General features: G+C 35.6%; 1 protein-coding gene across 4 annotated transcripts in view; it reads right to left on the bottom strand.

Moving 5' to 3' along the window:
- The window catches only part of LOC106873602 (transmembrane protein 272), a 220,705-nt gene that overhangs the window by 22,904 nt on the left and 177,146 nt on the right, over nucleotides 1–20,655 (bottom strand). For all 4 annotated transcript variants that reach the window (XM_052968519.1, XM_052968517.1, XM_052968516.1 and 1 more), the window contains exon 3: nucleotides 4,779–4,950. In XM_052968519.1, the coding sequence (XP_052824479.1) occupies nucleotides 4,779–4,950 (172 nt within the window). The remainder of the gene's footprint in view (nucleotides 1–4,778; nucleotides 4,951–20,655) is intronic.

The raw sequence follows: 20,655 nt of genomic DNA, 5'->3' as shown, positions 1-20,655 counted from the left end.
CCGATGCTCATCCAATTTTTCCACCCACAAAATGTTTCATACACTTCTTGATGTTTAGATTATACATTCAATTTGTTCCAATAATATTGCGAGGAAAAATACAGACATTCTTCATTTTCTAAACTTTTCTGGTATAGGACTCCTGTTTAAACTAATCTTAAAGTCGATAGTCATCATTTAGATTTACCTAGTTTAAATAATGGGATTTTATCCTAAAAGACTTTAGAAGAAAATGGAACTTCGTGTGAAAACGTTTACGTAGATTTAAACATTCTTGCGCAATATTTTGCGTTGATTTCAACCATTTTTACATATCCTTACTGAAATTGAAATCTATTTGCTGGAAAAGGAAAATTCCATTAGTTTTCAACGCTCGTAAATACATTCGACTTGATTTGTCTTCAGACACTTTTTTTTCTGCAAGACTCGCCTCAATGGTCGTATAATTTATTGTTTACGGACTTGGGAAGTATTGGAATAATAACAATCCAACTCCATTGCATTCCGTCACTTCAATTCAGTTTTTGCACAAAGAACTTAGCCTACAAATGTCTTCAGAGTAGAAGAGATGGCTTTTGAATATCATTCTCTCCAACTTAAATACAGTTTGCCATCATACTCCACAGATCTACTGTCCACCCATTCTACTTTTTCTAATACTACTACATTGTCTTCTGTTCTTCGGAGTTGGTTGCATTCATGCCATCTCCATTCAGGTCACCCGACTTACACATTCCTCCTCTTCTTGTTATTCGTCATGCCCATTCTCAGGCCTCTTGCTTATGTTAGAACGCATTATTAATACAATTTTGACATTAGGATTTCGTAACACTTTAGTTCTTTTGGGTTCCCCTTATCATTTCCACTTAAATCCACATATCTATTTTCGATTACTTTCTTTGGTTTTTTGTTAAATGTAGTGAAACATCTCTTTGAACTGTGCAGAATAGTGAAAGTAAATGAACACGTCAAGAAAAGTTGGGAAAGCATAAATAATTCGTTATTTCAATATCGTTAAAAATAATCTCTAATAACGGAGATTGTTTCCAATGGTTTTACCCGAGGCAAACAAAGTAAAATACAAAAATGGACTGCGTTTCTCATCGATGTTGGTAGTTGCAATTATTTTTTTTTTCTGAATCTCATGAAAGAAATTGTTTAGTTATTGGTTTGAATGAATGAATTTCATTTATAGAGAAACAATCACAAACTACTGGAAAACATTGTAATTTTCTTCTGAGTCTAGTAAAGTTTCATTTTTAATGAGGGTCTCGTTTCTTCATTAAAATCTGTGGGTACATTCAATTTTGTCGGCAGAAATTTATTAATTGAGCTTTGCCAGAGTTTTCTTGGATTAAATAAACGTATTTGGAATACTGATTAAAAATTTATTCTTATATTTCTTGTAAACCCATTTAAAATATTTATTTTAATCAAGCTTTAATTACAGAAAAAAATCCAACATTTTGCTCATGTCATTAAAATGAAATTTGTGCATAAGTTACTAAAAGGAAAGATAATACATGTAAAATTAAAAGAAAATAAGCAGAAAACTGGAGGCCATTCGGTCTTGCTGCGCGTAGACTACCGTAATTATAATTGCTTTCAGACATAAACATCTCTCAGTGATAATGTAAACAAAATTGATGGCACCAAAAATGTATTATTTCAAATTAAAAAAAAAAACAAATTCAACGATCAGAACTTCTTAGCTATTATAACTCAATATTCTAAAACGAATTACTAGCACAAATATTGATAGCTACACCGTGAAAGAGCAATTTACAAACGTATAAAGTTGTTAATTTTACTTTATGCACAAATATATATCACATGAGGTGTTAACGTTAACGTTGCACGACTGCGAATGGGTCACTACTGCATGTGTCAGTGGGTAGGTCACAGTTATGCGACGAAACTTCAAACACACCATGAAATAAATCAATTTGAAATGAATTTAACACATTTGCGTGTTATCAAGTGACTTTTCTACGATGTTGTTGTTTCAGTTTTAACTCACGGTCTCAGATAACGCCACTTGTTAGACAAGTTCAACTCCGACTATAGTGATATCTGTATATTCTTATTCTTTTACTTGTTTCATTCATTGGATTGCAGCCATGCTGAGACACCATCTTGAAGCGTCTAGCCGAAAGTTCAATTCTAGTACTTATTTTAAATCTGATGCTTATTCTTTCGCGTTCTTTTTGCTGAACCGCCAAGTTACGGAGACACAAACAAATAACACGGTTGGCAGGCGCGAGAGACAAATACAAAGACACACAAGAAAATACATATTTATATACAAAGATACATGCATACACACACCATTGGCTTCCACACAGTTTCCGTCTACTAAATTCACCCAGAACGCATTGATAGGATATTCTATGAGACTGTGTCATTTATTTAGTCATCAGTAAATTGAATGATAATTTCAGTATTAAAAGAAACCTAAATGTGTTCTTTCAGAAAATAACAAAAATTACAACGTGATATTGAAGGGAGCCTACACGTCTGTCTATGTGAGTGAAATATTTACACATCATTTGGTAAAGTTTAGCATTGCATTGGTGAATCATATTCTCGTTAATGAAGCATACACCATTTTGCTCTGATCGGATAGCCATGATTGTTGATTATGCCTCTCCTTAATTAAGAGTTATTTGAGACCACACAACAACACCATACTTATATAGAAAGTATAGAAAAGGAATCAAATTCTCTCCGCGATCTAAGTATGTACTGATGCATGATATAATTCCTTGATGTAAGTAGCTCGGCTGAATTGTTTTCAGTATTGAGTTCCATACACAAAGTGTATAATAATATCTCATGAGACTGTATATCTGTAGATCAAATCTATTTAATATGAAATTGCAGAGGAGGAGGTGTTTTATATCTCCTTACGTTTATGTAGCCACTTCTCAGGCTAGATAAAAAAAAAAATAGACAAACGGGGAATACCTTAGTCCACGATAATTAACATTATTTCGCGTCTCACTTCAAAACTTACTATCCGAGAATAAGATAGAAATTGAAGTTATACATTTTGTTTCTGCCTTCTCATGTTGTGATAACAAAAAGTAACCATCGTTGATTTTGTTGAGAAAATGTACAACATATTCTCATATGCCGTGACTTGAAATCAACACTGAAATGTGCTTGGAGCAAGTTACCAATCAAAATTGATGTGTGTGTGTGTGTGTGTGTGTGTGTGTGTGTGTGTGTGTGTGTGTGTGTGTGTGTGTGTGTGTGTGTGTGTGTGTGTGTGTGTGTGTGTGCGTGCGCTATAAATATAACTGATCAGACATTGCACTCTTAATATAGAACACCGTCAGATCCGAGCATTTCACCAAAGGTTAGTGAAAAGAGAATATGCGTGGTAATAAATGCAGGCTCTGTTGCTATTTTACTCTGACGAAAAGTTCGTATTTATAATCATAATTTAGAACTGGAACGTTGGAATTGGTAAACAGAAACCTACAGAATTCGTAGGAGAGGATGGCATTCTTGAAGAATGCAGAAAGAAGACATGAAAATACTATCAACAGTGTGACACAGCAATATGTCACATACGGAAAGCATTCCTAAAATTCTCTAGTTGCTAGGCAAGGAACATATCACTGTAAAAATTCGTAAACCAGCGGGTAAAGATGTCTTCCTGGGTTAAAATGTTGTAAAATACGTTCCGCACAGAACAGCCTCGTAAAAGTGGTACAGACATTACAATTTAGTACTGTTACTACATGAAATCTGTCAGAGATTTGAAAACCAGCTGCTTTAGCTTGCTGCAAGATCAGCGACTGATGGTCGTTTCTTTGTTTATATATTGCGAGTGGGGACGGATATATATACATATGGATTTGCATCTTTTCTCTTATCCTTTCTTTTACTTGTTTCCGAGATTAGTCTGTGGCTATGCTGGGGCACCGCCTTGAAGGAATTTTAGTTGAACGGATCTACTCCAGAACTATCTTTTAAAGCCTAGAACTTATTCTATTTGTCATTTTTCCCGAACCGCTAAGTTACGTTAGCACACTAACATCGGTTGTCAAGCGGCAATGGAGAACAAACGCAGACATAAAGACACGCGCGCACACACACACACACACACACACACACACACACACACACACACACACACACACACACACACACACACACACACACACACACACACACACACGCGCGTGTGCGTGTGGAATAAGAGATTCTAAATCCTCGGACAATATTCAATGAAGAATGATATAATCCAACATCTGACTTCAATAATGGAATGTACTCGCTTCTAACCTGATATGCCAATTATTAAAAGAAAGCCATGAAAAAGGAGAGCAAACTATCACTCGCAAATAACATGTATCATGCTTTAACTAATTGTTTTCAGTGTTTATGTTGTCGCGAACAAACATAAACACATTGTCGGTCGTCACATTCTTGATACAGCGGAACACCCTGGATGTGACAACAGGAGGAAAAGAGCGCTCTATCCACCTCTCAGCCGGTAATCATTTTCAGCTGAGTAGCCTGGAGCAACGTGACGTGAAGTATATTACTCAAGGACACAGTGCGTTTCACGTTCTAAGAATCGAAACCTCGACTTTATGATAGTAAGCTCCAAACCTTAGGTTACCAACCTTCACATGCTTCAGTATTAAAATATGTAATAAGTGCTTGTTTGCCTCTTATGCTAATTGTTTGTGACGTAACAGATATTACGAATAAATAATTTATACAAAATTTCGGCAAAATCTGAAACATTTGCCAGTACTTACGTGTATTTGTCAATATACGGACTGCTTGACATACGAAATCTATGGAACTGTTAGCTTCTTTTGTGGCTTCTGTTATCTGTACATAAACAGCCTCATAGTTTGATTGTACACTCACTCTGGATGCTGTCCAGTCTACAGTGGTTTTGTATAAAGCTGATTCATCATCATATCCCTACAAATAAGAGCAATACACCTAGGTTACATCAACTGAGATTCAGCAAAAAAAACAAAAAAAAAAAACAAAAACAAAAACAACACCCACCTAAACTTTTATTGATGGTGTTTGGTTTTCAAGTATTCTAGATTCTCGTTCATGAATATTATATTTTGTTATTTGTTGTTGCTGATGTTGGTGATAGATGACATTCAATAGAACTCTGGGTAAAATGCCTTGCGGTGTTACCTCTTTACGTCCAGAGTTTAAATCTCACTGAGACTAACTATCCTGCGGTGTGTGATTTCGCGACCTTTATGTTCTTAGTTCAAATGTCGTCGAAGGCAACTTTTACTTTTCAAATAATCATAGCCAATAAGATAAAGTACCGCTTGCTCAAGTATTGGTGTAATCGACTATCTCTGTAGTCGACCAGTACTTAACGACCAAGAAGTACGAACAAAAATAATGTACTCTTTATAATTGATGGGTAATCAAGAACAGTTGGTTAATATTAGAGTATCCCAGGTAGATAACCGAGTTGCTACACATGTAGGAGTAAGATTCCTTTAAAAGCTTTCTTTACAGCACAAGGCCAAACCATAGGGGCTGTCGGTACTAAGGAGACACCAGATTCAACAAATAAAAAGTCACCAAATAAAAATGTCCCATTCACATTACCGGGAGTAAAGTACGGGATTCCCGAACCCCCCCTTATCAATCCACAACCGGTAAAAGACTGGGAGAGTCACCTGCAATAGCAACAGCTAGTACTAAACGACAAGGAAGTACCCCTTCATCGCAATATCATCCCATCCACTTATCAGAATGGAGACCAGTCACAGGCTGGAGGGGATAAGCAGACATTCTAAAAATAAAAATAAATCGAAAAATGACCTACCACAAAAATTTTTTAAAAGCTATGAAAATGTGATTTAGGACATATCTCCTGTAGAAAGAAACTGCTCTTTGCAGAGGAACTCAATTCAACTGAAGAAGAGTCAATATTCTGTGGATAAAACCAGCCACCTTCTTGAAGGAAATGATATTCACAATCATTCGCGAGGGAGAAGCAAAGCTCAAATCCTACTGAAGTCAACTTTGCTTGTCCTCTTTCCGTCTCATCTTTTGAGACATAGTTCATTTCAGACTACCTATGTTAATTTTTTTAAAAGACTGTAAGGTGTGATTTTATGGTAATTTAGTACTACTTCTAGCATGTCTACATACCATAGAGGCTCCCTCATTGGTTTATTTCTCTTTGAATATGTTGAATTAATCTGTGCAACTAACAATAGTAACAAAATGGCTTGACCATTTTCCTTCATTGTATTCCAAAGAATGGGAAAATATAGCAACACTTATTTAAGATCCTTTGCGGTCAATATTTTGTATAAAGAAATAGACGTTTATTATATTGCAAGTGAATTACAAGATTCTTGTGTCCAAGCAATCAATAGCTCTTTTCAAGAGCCTATAGCCTATAATAATAATAATAGTAGTAGTAGTAGTAGTGATGATGATGATGATGATGATAGCAACAATAATAGCAATAGCCAAAACAACAACAACAGATCTCTTGTAAGTTAATAATGACTTAGTTCTTAGGTGACGAACTCCTTAATATAATGGTAAACTTTCATTTGTAAACTAGTTACGGAACCTGTTTCAGCTAGTTCCATTAATTTGCAGTGTTGGTGTTCTAGTGAAATAGGTAAATACTATATATATTTTCAATCCGTTTTGTTCGATAGAAATGAGGTTTTATGCCCAAGTACAAAAGAAATAGCGTTTTCTTCTTTGTGGTTGATAGTTAGTCAATGGAGTCTGGTTGACCGGTATTAGAGCAACAGTTTTCTCCATTTAACAACGCTCATCTATTGATTCAAAGATCCGTTATATTTCATTATATGTTAGAGACGTTAATGGTAGATTATCACGTGGGAGATGGATTGAAAGAGTTGGTAAAACATCGGACCAAAGATCTTGCAATATGTAGTTGTTTGGTTTAATGTTTTGATTTCAAACCTCGTCGACGTTGACTTTGCATTTCGTAAATTCAGGGGTTGATAAATTAAGGATCAATCAAGTATTGGGATGAAATAATTGATTACACAACTTATGCTTAATCTGTACTGGTGTGTGTAGGAATTTATATTTCTGGGGTGGGGGACACTTGGAACAAAGGTTATATGTAAAGTAGGGGCGACAAGAATCATGTTATAATGCATTTTATTTTATGATGTATTTTATTAATGTATATTAAAAGTATCAATAAGCCACAAATAGACAGGTTTTGATGGCCAGTTCAGTCGCCACGTGCTACGGTACCTTTGTGAACCTTTCTATAATGTGATATGTTTGTCTTGTATTGTGGCGAGGGATATTTGATTAAAGCAGTTAATTGATAATTATATAGAGAAATGTGACTTCGGTTTATAATGTGTCTGCTCACCTATACAATAGTAAATAAAAACGGAGGTATGGTTAGCTTCACCAGCGACCCATACTACTATCGTTCATCGGAAAATTTATCGTGTATGTAATGCATTTTATTTACATTTAGTAGTAGACAGAGCAGTCAACTCACAGTGGAAAAATTAAATGACTTGGATTATATGATGTTTATTCACACGTAATAGTACTTAGCACAAACGCAGGCAAAGAATGATTGACCCGCTGCTTGGTCAGATGCATTAAGTGTTTTATTAAATATTTGTGTCCACATTAATCCGGCGTCACACTATATTAGGATTTCACTGTAGGATTAATTTGATCATAATGCTGACAATTTAAAAAGAATGAAGCACGGACAACTGTATTTTGACAAAAAGGAACAAACTGGTTCATAATGTATGTATCCATGTAAATATGTTTAATTTACTGTCTCAATATTAAAAACTACTTTAGCTGAATGTTACAGCAAGAATATTTTAATTAATTATATGATGTCGAGTCTATATACATAGATAAATGTATATTTGCCTTTTATCCTTTCACAGTCGTTGAAATAAGTATCAGTTGAGCCCTGGGGTAAATGTAATCGAGTGACGCCCCCCACCCCACCCCGCAACCAGTTGCTGACCTCGTGCCAAAATTAGAAATTATAATAACTTTTATTAAAGGAGAGGAGTGACAGAAATGTAGGGGTCAAGGATGAAATGCTTCTTGGTACTGAGTTTGAGGATGTTCAGTTTATCTGAACCATTAGGGTCTCAGAGAACATGTCTTATGTGATTTGCTATAGTTTTTAGCTTTCTGAGTCCAAATCCCACTGAAGTTAACTTTGCTTTTCACGCATTTTGGGCAATAAAATAAAACACAACTCAAGTACTGCAGTCAGTTGAATAACTAACCTCTTCCCCCCATATTCTGATCTTGTGCCTTTGTTTAGAAAGCATAATTGTTGTTGTTGTTATTGCTGTTGGTGCTGTTTTGTTACTCAGGGATTGAGTGATACTTTGGTTCTGCTACATTGACGGCGATAATGTCTGTTAAATTCAAGACTTTAACTATTTAAAATTATTGTTTAACGTTACAATATGAAGTAAGTGAATGGTGGATGTCAACTGTTTCAATGACCCAATGAGGAAATTGCTTGACAAAGACATTTCATATGTGAGAGGCGTAAACACTCTCAAAGATTGAGGAAGCTATATGTCAGAAAAGTTTTTAAGTGGGCGGTGTCAAACATAACCAGCCAGTGATGAACCTGTTTGTCAGAAAGATTTTCTACCAACCAATGACAAATCTATATGCCAGGAACATTCTGTGCGTGGGAGGTGTCAGACTCATCAACCAGTGATTGGCTTTTATGTCAGAAATGTTTTGTAAGTGAAACGTTTTGATCAATAACAAATGCTTTGATCAGTAACAATCAACTGAATTGTGATATACATAATTATAATATATCACACCAGTAGACATAAGTTGGTTTATAACAAACAGTTCGTTATGGCCAGATATCTAACTAGCAGCCATAAGTTTTCTTTGAATTTCTGAAATGAGAATTATCGTTATTCTGCAAGTCGATGGCATGGCAAAACCATTAGAGAACCAGAAAAAAGGTAGTATTTGCTTAAGTTCAAATTCTTCCGTGATGAACTAAGCCTTTCACTTCTCTGGTTTCGATAAAATAAAGTATCAGTGAAGTACTGGGGTTATTGTGATCGGCTTCATCCTAAAAATTGTTGGCTTTGTATCTAAACCAGAAACTATAAAAGGGATGAGTTGGTAGAATCGTTAGAAGGTTGGAAAAAATGACTTTAAACGACCACTTTCCGTTTTGAGTTATAATCTCGCAGAAATTAACACTACCCTTGTGAGTTTAATGAAAGCTTTGGTTAGAAATTGCAAGAATATTATTGTATATGGTAAGTAGATGAAGATCTTCGGCGAGTACAATGCTCGAAATATTGTGACTATAACAACCCCCAAAATGAGGATGCATATCCGAATATCTTAATGTATAATAAAGCAGTAATAGCAAATTAGGTTTAGTATTCATGAAATTGTTTTATTTCTTTGTAGTAGATGAACATGCAAAACTTCAAAATGAGTCAGTTGTTGAAAAATATATAAAAAAAAATCTCGTTATCTTTTACTCTCAGTATCTTAATCTATTTCGCCCATCTCTTTAACGTAAAATCGTTAACTATCTCTTAATTCTATTCTTCCAGCTTCAACTAACTACTGTCACCTTTCGCGCATTCAGTAGATAAAGCCGTTGCCTAATCTTACGTATAAATCTGCATTTATATGAAATTATATTTCGGTGAAAGAAATTTTAACTGCAGTTTCTTGATAAGCAATAAAAATAAATCTTAATTGAATAATGAATAAACATTCAGATTAACATCTCATTTTTCTTTTCATATCATATAGGAACAGAACACTATCAATTTCTGTGATAAGTTGATGTGTCACTTTTGGAATAATCTGGAAGTATATAATTAACGAGGTGAGCTGGTAGGAGCGTTAGAGAAAAAAAAAATGCTTGGCAGCCCTGTTCTGGATCCTAACTTTCTGATTTCAAATCCTGATAACGTTACCTTTCATCTCTCTGGGGGTGACAAAGTAAACTACCAACCAAGTACTGGCGCCGATGGTACCGACTAACCCCACCTCTCAAAATTGCTATCTTTGATCCTAAATGAGAAAAAATATTTTTAGTAGCCTTATTTTGGTTGAATGCTTTCACTGCTCGGGTGCCTTGGTCATGTGTTGGGTTTCGTTTTTCATTGAGTTTTCTTTCGTATTGCAGGTTCCCTAATTAAAATGTACGTAGTGCTTACTGTGCTGAGTATATGCGTAAGTCATGAGAATTTCATTATGTATTCTTTGGCGTTTTTGCTAATCATTCCTAATGCACCACCTCTTATTAAACGCAATATTTCTGTTTTCAATTCATCGCTATCTCTATTTCCAGATTTTATATTTAAAGAACTCCTCAATTTCTTTTCGTGTTTAGAATCATATTTTTGTCTTTGGATCAAAAAACATTTTCTTTCCTAGTTGTTCTTTAAAATAATATCCAGTAGATTAACTTTGATCTACCCATCTGTACATTCTGGCATATTCCACAGTATGATCACATTGTCAACTGTGATACTCTTTCAGTTGCTATCTAATTATCCTTGAAAACACAACTATTAGCATATCTCTTCAGATATGTATTTCCTTTTAGATAATACACATAGAACATGAAAACTAATCTACCACAGCCATATAATGTGGCATATTCACATTTTAATTTGATTTAATTACTTGAAGCAATGATGAGCAAAATTATCATAGAATTGATTAAAATGCCTTGTGGCGTTTAGTTACGACCCTTTAAGTCCTGAGTTCAAATCCCACTGAAACCAAATTTGTCTTTCAGCTGTCTCTGTTTGATAAAATATCGTAGCAGTCAAGAATAGGGATGAATGCTGAGAACGATACACTTCTCCGAATATGAGTGGCTCTTTGCTAATACCATTAATCGTTATTACGTCTTAATGCTAAAGAATCTTTAATTTATTGAATTAATAAAAACGAAATGATGTTTAGAGGTGAAAAATCTAAGAAACATTGTTTTAAGTACATTTTTACAACTTAGCAGAACAACATGAAGATCTTTGGAAAATTTCCAGTCAAACGAATCCTTTTTTTAATGATATTTTCTCGGGTATGAGGACAGATTTTATGGACGAGAAGTATTACTAAATTCAGAGACAATTCCGGTCGTCTAGGCTGGTAGTTCCCAAATTATTGTTGTGGAACGTTATACAATTTCGCCATCAGTCTTAGAAATCATGCCTGTATTTTACAGACAACTACTCCTCCAGTTTTCGCAAGACATTAAATGAAACAAAAATTGTTTTAGAGAGAGAATTCATTAATAAAAAGGCAATTTCAAACAATAACTTCGTATTGAGCTGTCAGTTCCGATGTTATTGACATGTGATTAGAATGTCGCAAGAAAGAATCCCAAAACGGATTCTTCAAACCGAGTCAACCGGCAGGAGACCTAGAGATATATCAAGAACGAGATGGTTGGATAATATCCATGGTCTGAGTTGGTCATGTCTGAGAATGTCCACCCTATAAAGGCGGTACCTGAGGACTCTACCCATACGACCCTTTAAAGAATAATGAGCAGAGAAAATGGATGGATGGAATAACATTACTTCAAAGATGGTGGATACCAATTCTTTTTAATAAATAATTTGCCTTAAATTTTATAGGAAATGATACCATATTTAATAGGACACCAGAATTTATTTGCAGAACCCAGGGCTCCTACAGATGGTCATAATGGTTATAGGAATAAAACAGTGACATAAAAAACAGTTAAACGATTTTATTATAGGGATGATGATGATGTATGGTTAACTATCAGTTTATTCTTAAGGATAATAGTTAATTGTTAGCAAATGGAATAGTAAAAAATGCTTAAATTGAAGATAACTCACAATCAAACGCCGTGTTTAACTTTAAAATATTAACCAAGGTAAAAAGGGAGGATTCTAGGTCATTGCTCGACCAACTAGAAATGTCAGCCAAGTCCTTCTTTCAAATCACACATCCGACTGTTTTAAAAGAGGACTTGTGTACCCGGGATAATGTAACTCTAAGTACACTATAACTTAAACAAAGACGAGGTGATTACAAGCTGAACGTATTTGATCATGTCTTGTTAATCAGGGCTGATCTGAGGTTAAAGAAACCATCACCACCAGCAACAACAACGACATCGTTACCATTATCAGAAGCAGCGAAAACAACAGCTTCAATATATCAAAAAAAGAAAAAAGAAAAGAACCAAACAAGAACAAACGACAAAAAAGAAAAGAAAATATCTTTTTCCCAACAAAAAAAATCTAACCAATCCGATTCGGCCATAATTCACCCTTGTATTTGAAGTAAATAAAGGCCATCATGAAATGAAATAGTTACATTTTTGCTATGTTCAAGTTAATTAGCTACAGTTAAGAATCCGGAGAAGGCTAGATGGTTGGCAGAAGCGTTAGTGGGCCTGACAAAATTCCTTCTTGCGCTTAGATAACTCAATCCAAGCTCAAATTCTCATCCGTGTAGACTTTACTTTTTTTTTTCCAGGGTCGATGGAATAAGTATCTTAATCAAATACGAAATTCGATTTGATAAATTAAACACATTTCTTAAATGTGAGGCTTATGTTAAAAAGTAATACAAATTGAGGTACAATTAATTTTAGCAGATAGATGTGTATTGTGTAATAATCGAAATGGAATGAAAGTGTCAGGATACAGACATTGGCAATCACTGAATAAGCACATAATTAAAAGAGAGAAAATAACTTGTGACAATACTGAAGAATATCTATTTTAAGACAACATGAGTATATCTTGAAAATATTACAAAATGTGATAGAAAATCATCTGAATACAAGGAAAGAGACGGCGCATAGCCAAGTGGTTAAGGTTCTGGTCTGATGATCGTCGAGTCAGAGGTACGATTTTCGGATCGGGCAGCCTGTCGTGTCCTTTAATAAAGTACTTTAATCCCGTGTTTTCAATACACTCAGACGAAAACGAGTACTAGTAGTGGAATTTGCAATTTAACTCTGCGACACACCACCATCGCATCCAGTCTTGAGAAGCGGGAGTCTTCTATTCTCAGCCTAAACATATTGCACATTCGGACGAGCTTCGGTCTCATGAATTTGTGCGCTTAAGGCAGACTATTTGAAACGAATTTCACGTTTAACGATTACCTGATGTTCAGAGTTCATTATGTATTCTCTTCCTGACGTTTCTGTGTGTTAAATAGAAACGCACGAAATTAACAAAGCATATCTTAATTCTATAAAACAGTGATTAGTTGATCCGATCAGTCTATCGTCTGATTCATCAACCGCCAGCCTTTCCACTGTCCAATGCTTCGGGTATTTTTGTGTTCGGATCCTTTTGATTTTCAGACCTGAAGGATTAGAATTGTTCGGTCACAGATAAATCTTATTATATACGGAAATATAAAGTCGTTGATGAAGAATACGTTGCACTTAAAATAACGATGAACCTATTACAATAGGTGTTGAATAGGTGGAGAAGGGGGAGGAGAGAGAGAGAGAGGGAAGAAGAAGAAAGGAAGTGAGGGAGAGGGTGAGAGAGAGAGGGAAGAGGGTGAGAGTGGGAGAGAGAAATAGAGAGAAATACCGAGACAGAGGTAGCGATGAGAGACAAATGGAGAGAGAGAGAGAGAGAGAGAGAGAAAGAGGGAAAGGCGAGGAGAGGGAGGAAGGGAGGCAAAAAAGAAGAACGAAATAAAGAAAAATAAAGAAAGGGAGAGAAGGAGAGAGAGATCGAGAAATAAAGAAAGGGAGTGAAAGGGGGGGAGGAGAAAGGAGTGTGGGAATAGGGGGATCTGCTCTTCTGCAGTTTTAATGTCTGCAGCTATTGTGTTAGAAAACATATCAGACGTTGGTCTGCAAGTTGATTAAAAACATAAAACAAACTGATACACACTTATACACGGGTACGTATGTACACAATATGCACCACAGGTTCGCACATACACGAACGAGTGCTGAAAAGTGCTTTGCTTTGGGTAAAAAAAAATACAGGAGGATCAATTCATTATGGTTTTATTCGACATATTCTCCTCTCAAATTCACACATTTATTGCAGCGGTCCTTCAATTTTTCAATGTCCTGTAAAAGAACTCGGAAGGTTGGGCCTCCAACAAGCCTTTCGGCACACCCTTGAAGCCATTCCCTCGAGTGTGTGTATATTGGAGTATTTCAGCGGATCATATTGTAATCCTTGTATTGTCCTTTTGTACACCCTGATGATTTTTCACCCAAGGTATTTTAAAATGCACACACACACACACGCTCGTGCGCGCACACACATACACAATATTTATACGTATGATAGCGGTGCCTCAGTATGGTCACAGCCTTAAGCTGACACAACAAATAGTTTATATATATATATATATATATATATATATATACTCACACACATATATACTTTTCCAAGGAAAAGAGTGACAATAACTTCGAAGATTTGCTACACGATGGATTCTTCAGATGGTCACATTGACGACAGAATTAATTCCTTATCAACTGTGATAATTCTTTTCCCCGTATACTACCTATTTATGAAAATTCTTGTTCTAGTTTTAGCGTATAACATCTATGGTTTTCAATATGAAAAGACTGCGAACAGTCCAGTAAGCATCTTAAAAGTTGCTAAAGAGTTTTACACTATCACTGAACTGATAAAGTAATCTGCTTATAAGGTTTTCTTTATATAAGATTATTTTTCATTATTAATGAAATACTTGTAAGATGTAAATCATGAACAAAATCTGCTTTGTTTTGCTCTATCTATATGTATTCTGTTATCTTTCTAAATGTGGAGACCAAGCAAGGCAAACTTGTAATACTTGCTCTTCTCTTTAGTTTTATGAACGAGCATAGATTTCTAAATATTACTTGTTTGTCATGCAATTTCAGCTTAAATCGCACTGCATAATTGCATATGCATATATGTATATATATATATGTATATACATATACATATATGCACACATACACACACGCACATGCATATATGTACATATATATACTTGTATAAATGTATAAATGTACGCACGGACTTTTCAGAATACGTTTGTTATCGTAAAACTGATTGGTCCTGATCTCGGTTCTATTTATGGCTGGTACTATTGGCCGAGTACATAGGCATTGGTGTAGCAGATATTTTAAATTAAGTCTCCTCGGTGGACCTAGTTGACGAGGACCATTTTTACGATAACAAACGTATTCTGTAAAGTCCGAAACTTGAGTACTAGGTTGTTCATTTCTCTGGCACACATCTGGCACACATCTTTGCCTCTGTATATTCAGTGAAGCTTTACCTAGCGTCGAACTACTATTTCCAGCAAAAATTGGTATCTTGTTGTGCCACTATTTCCTATTTATAATTCTATCTCTGCGGTGCTTTATTTCACTGGAGAATAATATTATTGTATTGTAATAATAATAATAATATTGTGTGTGTGTGTGTGTGTGTGTGTGTGTGTGTGTGTGTGTGTGTGTGTGTGTGCACACATACATACGTTTGGCTGTTGAACTAGGTGTTTACCCGATTAAGCAATGAAATATAAAGACGTGCTCACTCCCATGAACTTAATGTTTAATAAATCTGAGTTCAATACTGACCCTAAGAATTACTTAGTGTCCCGTTGCCTCTTTGGTTTTACCCCTAAAATATATTTCACACACATCACCGCATATTTTTTTTCTCGACGTCTTTCATTGCTTGTGCGGAATTTAATGCCGAGTGATACAAGCTTATAGTTATTATGGATGGAGATATCTTTAATTTATGAGATAAATATACGAAACAATCGAAATAAAACAAAACTAAAAAAAATATAAAATTGTTGATTCCGGTTTGGTAAACATTATATTTAGACAACAGAATTTACACTTGGTGTTTAAAAAAATAATTGTTTCTTTTTATTTCCTATCACGTGTCAAGAGTTATGTTTAATGTAATTTTAAATTCACACACACACGTACACACACATATATTTCCTCACCGACATTGTCGATACTCGTATTTCCACTTATATTTACGGATGTCTGCATTTATACTGAATCACATAGAAAACTATTTGATATTATTACTCATATATCACTTCGCCTTCTCATTCTATCCATTCTTAATATGACATGAAAGTAATCATCATCTTGATTATTATTTCTCTTCAGTATCTTCACCATAGGTGAGAATATAAATACATACACACAAGCACATACAAAACACACACACACACACACACACATACACACACATAAGACACACATAAAACATCATACAAGATATACGATATGTTTTACACACATATTAATTCCCACTCTATTAAACACGTCGGCACCAACTTAGCCATTGCTTTATTTTTCCTACTTAGTTTTCTATGCCACTCTATGTACGTTACTGTATAATTACTTAATGATTCTGTCATCACTAGATCAGTAAGTACGGCGAAGCCTTTGCTTCTCTGATGAGGCCATAATAAGAATGAAACATATCCGACAGTTGTTTCTCCTACTTGACAAAATAAATATATTATTAGTCAATAATTATAATTTGTTTACGTAACCCATAATTCTTTCAAGCTGACTTTATACTACCTGTATATAATATGTTAACACTAAGTAAACTATACTTATATACATATTTGCAACTGTGAATAATAGATACATAAACTATATTATTTCCTGATGAAACAATTTATACAATCGTTTTCCTCTTTTCATGTTTCGTTTTTGTTTTTGATTTTTCACTTCGTTTGAGGAAAATGTTTTTCATTATTTTCATGTATACAATCTCAGGAGTGGATATTGGTCTGGATAAGTTATAAACAACATATGTGCATTTTTTCTTTCTGTTTATGTTTTATCTCCATAAAGCTCAGGTGTATGCCCAATAAATAGAAATAGTTCTTTGAAAATTTTTAATTATTAAATTAATTAAATGATTTGAAATGTTTTTCTTTTAAAACACCACAGCATTATATAAGCCGTTAACAAAACACATGTGCTTCGCGAAAATTTAAAGTATTATGGATGGATATTTATTGATAGGTAAGTCAGAACATTGGAATTAGTATTGTATTAGATTCAGTAAATCTAAAGAGATTTGTTCCAAGTATTTTGTTGATATAAGTTACTATTTATGACTTCAATGGGCAAGTTGATAAAAAAATCAAAAGAAAGGTATAGACTGACTTTACTTGGTTGAAGCTTCTTTGGCCTCGGCGGCTGTCGAGGCAGGGAAGAAACCAGTCTATAATACTTCATTAGATGTAATAGAAGCTTAGGTGATTCCAATAGCATCCTTCAGTTCTGATTGCTGGGACACAAGTTGGTCATCTTTGATTTAACCATGCAACAGATTCTCGAGAGAATTCAGGTCAAGTGAGTTATCTGTTCGAGGAAGCACATTGAGTAATGACAGGAAAACAAAGCAGATGTTGCTTTGGTTAGTATTCTATACCTGTCCAGCTCTCTCTCAAAACTCTACTATCCCACCTGTTTGAAGTCCAGCGTAAGCTTGCTGCATACAGGGATGGTTTGAGTCACCTTATCGCATGCCGGACTTTTGGGCTATTGCGTTCCCTTAGGGTCACAGTCAACGCAGCTGTTTACCAAAGGATCTTGGAGCACTTCATAATTTCGCTAGCTGACAAGTTGTTTGGAGATGGAGAATTTCGATTCGCGCAAGATTCAGTACCTTCACGCAACACTACACAACCACTGCCTGGTTTAGTGAACGTCACATTATTGTGCTTTCTTACAAGGCAACTCGCATGTCAGAGTTAATCTCTTTTACCTGTAACTCTAAGTACCATCGATTTCTCTCAAAGAGAAAGCGGGAAAAATAGAGAAAGAAAGAGAGAGAGAAATAGAGCGAAAAAAGAGAGAACTAACCACTGTTTATGTGGTGGGAATTTTTTAATTGTGAAAGGAAGAAAGGCGCGTCAGCAGGATTTGAACGTAGAACACAGAGAGTCGGAAGGCATTCTTTTCTGCACTCTATCAAATCCACGAATTCGCTGCCTAAAAGAATATAAGTCGCGGTCGGTGGTATTTGAAACAGGAACGTAAAGAGCAGTAACTAAATACTACAAGGCATTTTATTCGTCTATTTACTGGTTCTATCATTCCACCACGCTATGTATGTATGTATGTATGTATGTATCTATCACACCCGCTAAATGGAGGGCTAGGCATGCCGTGGTTGATGATGCGCAGACATGCGCTGCGACTGCGACATCTCCGGCGCTTCATAGACAACGGTGAACAGGTGTGGTCGCCGTTTGTGCAGTGCACCTTCCTGCAGCTCGTCTCCTTGGCCGAACTGCAGTCGAGGATCAAACAGAGACCGAAGCTAGGCGAATGGCACCGTGAGTGTCGCGTTGCTACCAAGCAACTCTGCCGTCCGGGACCAAACGTGTGGGACTTCATTACAACAAAGGCGTTCTATAGAGGATTAGCGGTGGGGAGGTGCGACGACGTTCTTGGACAGAATCTGGGCGTCGACGAAGAACACCTGACCCGCCTGTTCAGGACAACTTTCGGGCCGGGACCTATGGACAATCATCAAAGATCCCTGGCCTGGCAGTACTATCGAGAAGCATTATCCGTTCGGGATAAGCTCTACAGGAACGGTTTGAGAGACACCGGACCGACTTGCCTGAGATGTGGTCAGAGCGACGATACCGTTCTGCACGCACTCGTGCAGTGTCGAACCATTTTGGACCTGTGGGCTTATGCCGAACGGCTGCAGTCACGTGTGGACGGGGAGGCAAGGCATCTCCTTATGGTCCATAGATTCACCCCCCGCACCACACACAACATTTGACCTAAAATAATGATGGTGAGCAAATAGTTTGTTAGTGTTGGTTTGATGTTTAACCTCCGGTCAGCTTTTACTCACTGGCCTGTAATGAAAGTCGCGCCATCCTTGACCATCTTGCATTCTTCTTATAAAGCATAGCGTACAACGAATTATGTTATCAAAAGTATTTTACCTCTTTTCAAATGCAGTAGAGCATAATTTGAGGGAGAATTAAGCGGTTATGTCAAGCAGGTCATGCAACTATATATATAAGCACTCCTTTTGGCTTGAGTAACTATACAGTAATCTGTCTCGAAGAATTATGCAGACTGTGTCATTCCCAATATCTACAATTAAATCTATTGAAAGTCACTTAAAACCTCAAACCTCATTTCATAATTACGCAAGAAAATACGATTAATGAGTGCGACAAGACAAAAACAAAAAGGAAAGATACCTGTTCCGTTGCATATATGTTATTATGTTATATATATATATATATATATATATATACACACACACACGTACAGATACACATATACATATACATACGTACACACGCACAATTGCATATATATATATATATATGCGCACGCGTATGAGTGTATTTACACATGCATATCAATCCGTATACAGACATGTATAATGTATGTATGTGTGTATGTATGTGTGTGTGTCTGTGTGTGTGTATTTGAATCCATAAAGCATAACGCACGAAGATAAGATCAAGAAATATAAAAGATAAAAATTATAAAAGAACGAGATGTTAAAACAGAATCAGTCGATTTGGAAAAGCTTCCGGTTATTAGCCTAGACAGATACTACATTAGTAAGAGAGCTTCTGAGATAAACTTGGGCTGGATCGAATAAAATCAAATTATAGAAGAATCAGCGAATAAAGTCTTTCTTCGCTCGTACGAAATTATATATAATTTTCTTTTATGTGACAGCATACATGGAAAATTCTAGAAATTATACGTTTGGTGTATCAACGAGAAATAAAAGTACTCAGTATAAAAATGTTGTGAACATGTTTGTTATAATTGGAAATTATTCCTTCTTCATGACTAGAAATTTCACATCACCGTTGTTCACAGAATGGAAGCTTGTTAATAAATATCTGACAGAATTTCGAAGATGCATGATTCAGAATTTTCTGGTTAGATCGGATTATTCGACAGAAAAAAAAAAAAAATATGACCATTGAGAAGCAACCATTCCATTCTACATTGTGTATATTGTCCGAAAGATTTTGATCAATACATTTTAGTAGAGCTATCCCCACTCGCTATCATTTTAGATTTCAAACAGCACTAAAGGAAGATTTTTGTCTATTAACTGCTTGGATAATTTCAAATGATCGAAGTTTTTCAATTTACTATATTACAGTATTGATATTTAGTAAGCAGAACGCGCCCCTGAGTTCCCCTCGGCTTTATTGTAATTATCAATGTTACCATTGAAAGTGTTTCGCAGAATTAAAGAAATTAAAGAAAGCATTAAAAAGGTGCACACAAAAAAAAAGAAATAGGTCTATTACTTCGAGAATATCCTATATAAGAATATAAAAGCGATTAGAAGCTTCAACCATAGATGCGTACCGGGAGATTAAAAATAATAATAAAAAAGTGCAGGCGTAGCTGTGTGGCAAGAAGTTTGTGTACTAACCATATGGATCCGGGTTCAGTCGCACTGCGTGGCATTTTGAGAAAGCATTTTCTACTATAGCTCCAAGCCAACCGCAGCGCCTTGTGAGTGGAGTTAGAAAATGGAAAGTGAAAGTAGCTTGTCGTGCATATATATATATATATATATATGCATATATATATATATATGCATATAT

The sequence above is a fragment of the Octopus bimaculoides genome, chromosome 6, assembly GCF_001194135.2.
Source record: "Octopus bimaculoides isolate UCB-OBI-ISO-001 chromosome 6, ASM119413v2, whole genome shotgun sequence".
Lineage (NCBI taxonomy): Eukaryota > Metazoa > Mollusca > Cephalopoda > Octopoda > Octopodidae > Octopus > Octopus bimaculoides.
This window is presented reverse-complemented; position numbering and strand designations above follow the sequence as displayed.